The 9142-nt window shown below is 38.7% G+C and overlaps 1 protein-coding gene across 1 annotated transcript in view; it reads right to left on the reverse strand.

Annotated features, from left to right (window-relative positions):
• Positions 1–8173, reverse strand: part of MMRN1 (multimerin 1) — a 121886-nt gene extending 113713 nt beyond the window's left edge. Inside the window, exon 1 of the mRNA XM_075849775.1 lies at positions 7680–8173. Coding sequence (XP_075705890.1) covers positions 7680–8161 — 482 coding nt within the window. The 5' untranslated portion in view covers positions 8162–8173. The remainder of the gene's footprint in view (positions 1–7679) is intronic.
• Between the last annotated feature and the right edge of the window lie 969 nt (positions 8174–9142).

Raw genomic sequence — 9142 nt, forward strand, 5'->3', positions numbered from 1 at the left:
AGAGTTTAAGGCAGCACAGAGTATTTCAGCAGATGAGCGTGCGGATCTTGTGCGGGGTGGTGACTTGCCAATCATGTGAAGGTGTTATTGAGGACAGGAGTGGAGGAGAGATAATAGACTGAGAGCTACGTAATGGTAAGAGCAGAGTTCACAGCAGCACAGAGTATTTCAGGAGATGAGCGTGCGGATCTTGTGCGGGGTGGTGACTTGCCAATCATGTGAAGGTGTTATTGAGGACAGGAGTGGAGGAGAGGTAACAGACTGAGAGCTACGTAATGGTAAGAGCAGAGTTGACAGCAGCACAGAATATTTCAGGAGAGGAGAGTGCAGATGTTGAGGAGTGTATGACGCTGACTGGTCACTGATTGGTCAGCATCATGCACATAAACACGCCCAGTTAAAAACACAATGTGTGTCTCTACGGTAACCGATTACAAACAAACCCTGTGATTGGCTGCAGAGGCCGCGGCAGCCTGTGATTGGCTGCAGAGGTCGCGGCAGCCTGTGATTGGCTGCAGAGGCCGCGGCAGCCTGCGATTGGCTGCAGAGGCGGTCACGTGGCTGGGAAGCTGAAGACTTTTGAGCAGCAAACTGCAGAAATGGGTAGTGGCCGGGAGAAGTCATCATAGAGGTCTGGACCTGATGGAGAAGAAAAGAGAAAAAGAACAACTGGAATCGGAGAAGAATATTCTTTAAAACAATAGCAAACCAGTTGCTACTTCCCAAGAGGGGATAATTTTGGGAACACATTTTAAAAACCGTTGCTTCTTCCGATACCACCGTGTGTGTATATACAATGGCAGGCATCTGCCTCAAGAAGGGAACATTTTTGGAACTTTTATTTATCTGGTTCATCTGAGCCATTTTTTTTCTTTAAAAAATCTAGAAAATTGATATAGTGCATTGCAGTGTCACATGTAAAACACTTATTAATGGTGACCAACTAAGATATTATGACATGTAATAAATCATGTAATAAATCACCATCAACCTTCTCATATATATAGACAGACTCGATGATGTTCAGATAAGGGCTCTGTGGGGGCCATATCATTATTTCCAGGGCTCCTTGTTCTTCTTTACGCTGAAGATAGTTCTTAGTGACATTGGCTGTATGTTTAGGGTCGTTGACCTGCTGCAGAATAAATTTAACGCCAATCAGACGACTCCCTGATGGTATTGCATGATGGATAACTACAGTATTTGCCTGTATTTATCATTGAGGACACCATTAATCCTGACCAAATCCCAACCTTAATTTGCTGAAATGCAGCCCCAAACTTGCAAGGAACCTCCACAGTGCTTCACTGTTGCTTGCAGATACTAGTTAATTGCACCATTTTTCAGCGCTTCGGCAAACAAACTGCCTTCTGTAACAGCCAAATATTTAAAATTTTGACTTATCAGTCCATAGCACCTGCTGCCATTTTTCTGCACCCCAGTTCCTATGTTTTCGTGCATAGTTGAGTCGCTTGGCCTTGTTTCCATGTCGAAGTTAAGGCTTTTTGACCGCAATTCTTCCATGAAGACCACTTCTGGACAGACGTCTCTGAACATTAGATGGGTATACCTGGGTCCAACTGGTTTCTGTCAGTTCTGAGCTGAGGGCACTGTGGACATCTTCCGATTTCGAAGGGAAGTAAGCATGATGTGTCTATGATCTCCTGCACTAAGTTTCCTTTGGCCGACCACTGCGTCTATAGTCCTCAATGTTGCCGGTATCTTTGTGCATCTTCAGAAGAGCTTGAACAGCACATCTTGAAACCCAAGTCTGTTTTGAAATCTTTGCCTGGGAGAGGCCTTGCTGATGCAGTATAACTACCTTGTGTCTTTTTGCTGTGCTCAGTCTTGCCATGGTGGACCTGTGACATGAAATTGTCTTCCACAACCTCACCTTTGTAGCAGAGTTTGGCTGTTCCTCACCCAGTTTTAAGACTCCTACACAGCTGTTTCTGTTACAGTTAATGGCTGTGTTTCAACCTACATATGAAAATGATGATCATTATCACCTGTTTGGTATAATTGGTTAATCATACACCTGACTATAATCCTACAAAATCCATGACTTTGTGCAAGTGTACCTAGAAAAATTGATGCTGCTTTGAAGGCAAAGGGTGTTCACACCAAATATTGATTTGATTTAGATTTCTCTTCTGTTCATTTACTTTGTACTTTGTTAATTTGTTAAAAAGCAATATTAACACTTCTAGTTTTGAAAGAACTCTTACTTTGCAGCATTTTTCCACAACTGTCTAAAACTTTTGCACAGCACTGTATATATATTTATTTAACAGCACTGTACACACAACTTATCACAGTACCCAGCTCTGCAACGCATAAATCACTGATGTCATTTTATATGTAGTATCAGGTAATTCATCATTATCTCGATTAACACAGTTTCTCCTAACTGCTATTACTGCTCTACTACTAAATAATCTAGATTTCTTCGTGTTGTTGCTATTAAACTACTCTATATATATATATACAGCAAATCACTGCCGAGAGCCGGAGGAGGTCTTGTAATGAGGCAGCTTGAGGCTGAATAAATTAGGGCCACAAACATTTTTTTACTTTTTTAGTTTAGTGTTGCAACCCAATTCTGAGATACTAAAAGTGTTTACTTTGTTCGAACTAGTTTTGAACAAGGACATGACAGCTGGATCTGTATTCAAATGGATAGTGACAAATACTGACAAACTCATCTGACTTTACTTGGGTCTGTCAGAGGTTTTTGATTTTGAACGCTAAGAATAGCAGTGCAGACATATCCTATTAACACATGTGTTAATAGATCTAAATTATTACATTTTTATTTTATTTTATGGGTGATGAGGGCAATGGATAGCGCATGGTCACAGTCATTGCGCCACAATTGTGGCACACGGCCTGGCCAACAGATGCAACCCATTTATTAAGTGGCTTTCGCCTGTGTCACAGTTTACTCTAACTTTTCATTCTAAGACTGGTCAATCAACAGGAGTGAGTGACTTCTTGGTGCTGGGCTCCCCTAGCCCACAGGCTCTATCACAGTCGCATTCATTTTGTCTTCATTGGTGGTGTGCCACTGTTTGTTAGGCTACAATTTAATGCTTTGATTTTGTCTGACTATTGCCAGTGGCGCTATTGCCTTACAGTTGCTGGGCTTAATCTAACTGAGCAGACAATTTGGGACTAGCCACTTTTATATTTCTTTCATAGAAACTAGGCTAATCTGTTGGCACAGTTTGGACCAGTTAGAGAGCTGTCTGTACCAGTGGGTATGGAAATATTTTGTATTCACAGGATATGGAGGGCGCTGACTCTGATTTTCCATTTTTGGATAGCATAATAGTGTTCCTCTCTCGTATGCTCTTTTATATGTTCATGCTGTTATTTTAATACAAATGGCTTGTGGCAGGGCAAACATTGAACCAATTGCATGTGCAGTTAGGCACCATTCCCTTCAGGAGGCACACAATATGAGCTTTAATCCACAGAAAGGCGGTAGTAAAAAGCACGCTGCAATCCCAGTAGGGCACATTATATCTTAAAACGACTGTCAGCGGCAAAACACAGCTATGAGCCTCCTTACAGCTCCGTTACCATGGAAACAGAATTAACTATTATTGTAGTATAACAATAAAAATTCACATGCCAGCACTGCGCTCCAGTACACCCTCAACACACACACTGTAAATAATAATCAGCCTTATCATTGTTAATATGAAATTATTTAGTATAATTGATAAAATATTTGGCTTTATGTTTTATGAAGTATTGTTCAGCCCTACTGCAGTCAGTGCTTGCATTGCATGTGATTACTTATTTTCCTCTTATGTCTACTTTCCCTAGAGATCTGTATGTTGGTATTATTATTTGCTTCCCAAAAGAATGTCCCTCATAAAGTGAAATTATTATACATAGAATCCCAATACATTATGTGTAATGTGTCTCATGTAGCTGCCTTACAGGGAACAATTATATCTGTATTGTCTATCGACAAATCTTCTCTATGTCTTATACGCTAATATCCATAGAAGAACAAAACATTTTTGCTTCAGCCACTGGTTTTCATGCATTCATGTTATAAATGTTAAATGCTTAAGAAAGTCCCTTCTGATATGCCCTCCTAGAGCATGTTTGGCTAATAGAAGCCCTTCAACTGCTTGGGAATCTCTTTGTTAGCCAAAGTCAAAAGCCACATCAAAAGCAGCTCCCAAAATTGAAAATGATGGATGTTCATTGATTTGAATTGGTGACCTGCCACACTTTGGGCAAAGACCAGCAATTTGTAGTTGTACAGTACATAGATGGCACCATTTTTTTTCTGCGGAATTGGACCAGTGTGGTTAATTTAGCCAAAAGGCTCAACTACATACATCACTGCCACTATAAATTGTCATTCCTAAACTCTGGTTCAGTTGGGGGATTTTTGGATGTATACAATAAGTTAACTTACTGTATATCGAACCACTTTGGTTAAAAACAAAAACTAGCTTTTATCATTCATTCAAATTTGGATTATAATTACATTTTAGCTTGGAGAGAGTAAATATATAATATACTACAACTAAACTAGACATTACACCAAACCAAAAATATTAAAAATAAACTCTAAACTCAAACATCTTTTGTGGTGAAAGCAAAGGAAGGTCACTACCTGTCATGAAGTGTAAATTTAGAAAAAAAAGCTTTCTTCAAAAGCCTCGCTTCCTTTATTTGTTTCATACGGGAAAGCCTAGCAAGCAACAATCATCACATATAGCATTTAGCTTATTAATAAGTAAGGCCATAAGATATTATAGGAATTACATCCTCATTGGAGCTCATCATGAATAAGTTCTGTCTGCACTTCTGGTGTTCATTGCTGACATCTGAGATGCCATCTGGTTAGCATGGTGAATACAAAGAAGCAATTTAAAGTTTCTTGTCAGAGAGCAAACATGTGGCCTTCACAGAGAGAAGTGTGCACTGAATATATATAGTTGCATGGTACGGTCGAAAAAAGACATATGTCGAGTTCAACCAAAGGATGGGGGAATGGGAAGGGATGGGGGAAATTATAGAACTTTGTTTTACCCCTATTGATCCTGATGTAGATTTAATGGATCAACATTCAAACAAGAATTCTTTACATTACATATGAGCTGGTATTTTTTTGTTCTAGGAAATGATCTAAGCCTTTTTTAAAGCCATCTACTGTCCCTGCTGTGACCAGCTCCTGCGGTAGACTATTGCATAAATTCACAGTTCTCACAGTAAAGAAGGCTTGTCGCCTCTGCAGGTTGAACCTTTTTTTTCTCCAGAAGGAGGGAGTGTCCCCTTGTTTTTTGAGGGGGTTTTACATGGAACAGGATTTCACCATATTTCTTGTATGGGCCATTCATATATTTATGCAATTTAATCATGTCTCTCATTAGTTGTTTATTTTCAAGGTTAAATAGGTTTAGTTCTTTTAATCTTTCCTCATAACTTAGATTCTCCATGCCCCTTATTAGTTTAGTTGCTCTTCTTTGTAGTTTTTCCAACTCCAGGGCATCCTTTCTATGAACTGGAGCCCAGAACTGAACTGCATATTTTAGATCAGGCCACACTAACGATTTGTAAAGTGATATTATTGTATCCTCGTCCCGCGAGTCCATGCCTCTTTTAGTGCACAACAATATCTTGCTGGCCTTTGAAGCAGCTGATTGACATAGCATGCTGTTTTTAGTTTATGATCTACAAGTACAACCAGATCCTTCTCAACAAGTGACTCCCCCAGTATAGCTCCCCCTAGAACATATGATGCATGCAGGTTGTTCGTACCCAGGTGCACAACTTTACATTTATCTACATTAAACTCATTGCCAAGTGGATGCCCAAACACTAAATTGGCTTGTAATTCACGAACATCTTCCATAGACTGAACTATATTACATAGCTTGGTGTCATCTGCAAAAATATAAACAGTGTTCTTAATCCCAAACCTCTATATCATTAATAAATAAGTTGAATAATAGTGGTCCCAGCACTGAACCCTGGGGTACACCACTTATAATCAGGGACAATTCAGAGAAGGAATCATTTACCACAACTCTCTGGATACGGTCCTTGAGCCAATTCTATGTGTGCAAGTCTTTTAACATTAACATGCCCTGCACACATATGGTCATGTTACCTTATAACTGCAGATCATTTGGAGGTACTGCGCAAAGCATTTTTACCATGTTTTTTGCCACGATTCGCAGCAAAAACCATGACAAAAATGCAATGCGCTTTAACTCTTGAGACAGCCATGGGCTCAAAACACCCCTGTAAGAATCTGCTACTGGCTGCAGGCCGCAATAATCAGCTGATCGCTGGAACAGTTGGCTTCAAAAAAGCAGTTGTCTTCATGAGACAACGCTTTTAAGAGTGAAAATGAAAGCAGAAAAGTAATGTACAAATATAGGAACATGCACATTAGAATCAAATGTTTTCCTAGTTAAGAGGTACTACGGACACAAACACCAGTGTCTGTCTTTCTCATAGATATTAGTATTGTTAAAGGGGTATTCCGGTCACAAACAGATATCACTAATCCACTGGATAGGTGATAAATATTAGATCGGTAGGGTCTGACTGCTGAAACCCCCAACGGCAGCTAGAATGGGGGACCCTCAAAAGATGTCCCCACCAGCCAGATGATGGGTGCAAGGAGAATTTTAAATGTAGTTACGTTCGAGCATGCGCTCTCCATTCAAATTGACCGGACCTCTACCAATCTAACATTTAACACCTATTAAGTGGATAGGAGATAAATGTTTCTGGCTGGAATACCCTTTAAGAATATTAATATCTATTAGAGACATACACTACAGACACATATACTATTTTTGTGTAGAACAAAAGTATAGCTATATTATTTAAAAATCCAATCAGTATTAATGCTGTTGATTTCTAAATGTCAGTAATATCCAACATCATTTTTATAGACAAAAGTGAAGTACATTACGTGGTATGTCTCAAGATATTATTTATTAAATGTAAAAAAATTTTATGTCTACCTGTGAAGTGTTCAAAAAAATCTATGAAAAGAGAAGTAAAGTACGGAAAATGTATAAACAATGTGCCCCATACAGTATTTTGGCACGTATATGCAAGCCAAAGTATGCCAGCCATGAGGTGGTGTAAGAAAGTGTCCAACATGCCTTGTGTGGTGTGAAAAATTGATGATGCCACATTCTATAATTTTAATACAATTTGAATAATTTTCACCATCTTGCAAATGTATGAACCCTATGACAGTATTAATAAATCTCCCCCACTGTTTCTTATTTTTGTCATATAAAATCCAATAAATATAATTTCCAATTAAAGTATATTAATCGTTTGATGTATGATAACACATCTTTAGAAATACTAGGAAAGCTTTTCTATTATTTTAGGAAACGGCAATTTAGCAAGTAACATGTACACGGCACTGTAATATTTACAGAGGGAAATGGGTCTTACAGAACAGTTAGAGCTGAATAACTCTAGCAAAATACAATTACTTAACATAATGAATTCATTCTATTATTTTGTATAGTGTCTAAAATTTTAGAAAAAAATAGCACATTGAGTTGCTTAGCCCTCTGCAAAATATGTTCACTGAAAACTTGCAGCCTCAAATTACCCATTTTAGATGCAAATTTTGTCAAATGTTTATATGTCAAAGATAAAAAGTATCTTACTTTCCTCGAGTTGTTTCAAAATTGGGCTTCTGACTGTTCTTATTGAGGTAATTCTGTCTGGAAGAATGATCTGGTCCTTGTTGGACCTTCTCAACTTGTATAGTTGCCTTCCCTGTGGTTCCAACCTGTTCATCACTGGATTTCTTAAGCTCTACTTTTTCAGTTGTTGGTGTTTTTATTGGCATCCTTATAATCTTTTCAAATATTTTATACTCTCTTCTTTTTGTATTGGGTAACACAGTGGGAGTTGTAGTTGAAAACTGTGCAGTAGTGAATTCATCTTCAAACAAAGTAGTTTGCTCAGTGTTGCTTTGAGTGGTAGCTTTGGGTATTTTACCATCAATCTCAGAGAGGAGCTTCTTCAGATTGGTATCCACAGGTACTGTCCATGGCTCCTCAGTAATGTCGAATGAATCCCCTCTTGTACTTCCACCTTTAATATGTAAAAGGAGACAGACGGTCAGTAGCAAAATTGATTTCATCTTCAAGATGAAATTAATATCTTTGGTTAATTAAGCTCTATTATGCCTCTGTACTCATGACATCTGTTTTTGCTCTGACCCAACTCTAGGTGTGCATGCCAATTATCATTTTGGATAGAAAGGAAGCATGTTGTAACTTGTCAGTCATGGACTGAGGAAATGGTGTTTCCTGTTTCTGAGAAATCCTCTGAGCTTCTCACCTATCTTTATAGAAGTACTAGAGAAAGATTTAGTATTGGAAATATTATAACTACAGAAGGGAACGTGGAACATTATTGGATCATACTTGGCAATTTTCGTCAGAGTAATAACATGTAAACACAATTAACAAGAAACTTCTAAACCTTAACTCCTTAATGACCGCCCAACATCTTTTGACGGCAGGCGCTGCACGTCCTTAGTCTACAGCGACGTCTTTTGGTGTTGAGTGAGCGCTCATCCTCTAAGCGGTAGCTATAACTAACAGCTCCTAATCTTAGAAGAGCCTGCTGAATACAGCTGGGGTCGGAAAACATTCGGACCTCAGCTGTTTAACCCTTTGATCGTCACAGGAACTCCCCGCTTTGATCTCGTCATCGAAAACCCGATGACGTGATCAAACACTGGGCAATCCCTCTGCAGTCATCCATGGGGACCTACAAAGGAGCCCAGGGCTGTCTGTTCAGTAAGCCTGCTGTTCGGGCACACTATGTGCTGCCCTAAAAGCAGCCTGTGTCATAGTGACGAAGTATGATGTATTAGCATACAGGAGTATGCTAATACATTACAGGTAAAAAATAAAGTTATAAATAAAGTTATCCCTTAATCGGACTAAAAAAAAACGTAACAAAATGAATAAATTAAAAAAAGGTCCCACATTTTTTTTTTATTGCCCCTACACTAAATTAAACAAAAAACCTACACATATTAGATATCTAAATGACCATAATAACCCGATGAATTAATCTAACGGGTTATTTAGTGTGAAACGTGAACAGTATA

This window comes from Rhinoderma darwinii, chromosome 1 (assembly GCF_050947455.1).
Source record: "Rhinoderma darwinii isolate aRhiDar2 chromosome 1, aRhiDar2.hap1, whole genome shotgun sequence".
Taxonomy (NCBI): Eukaryota; Metazoa; Chordata; class Amphibia; order Anura; family Rhinodermatidae; genus Rhinoderma; species Rhinoderma darwinii.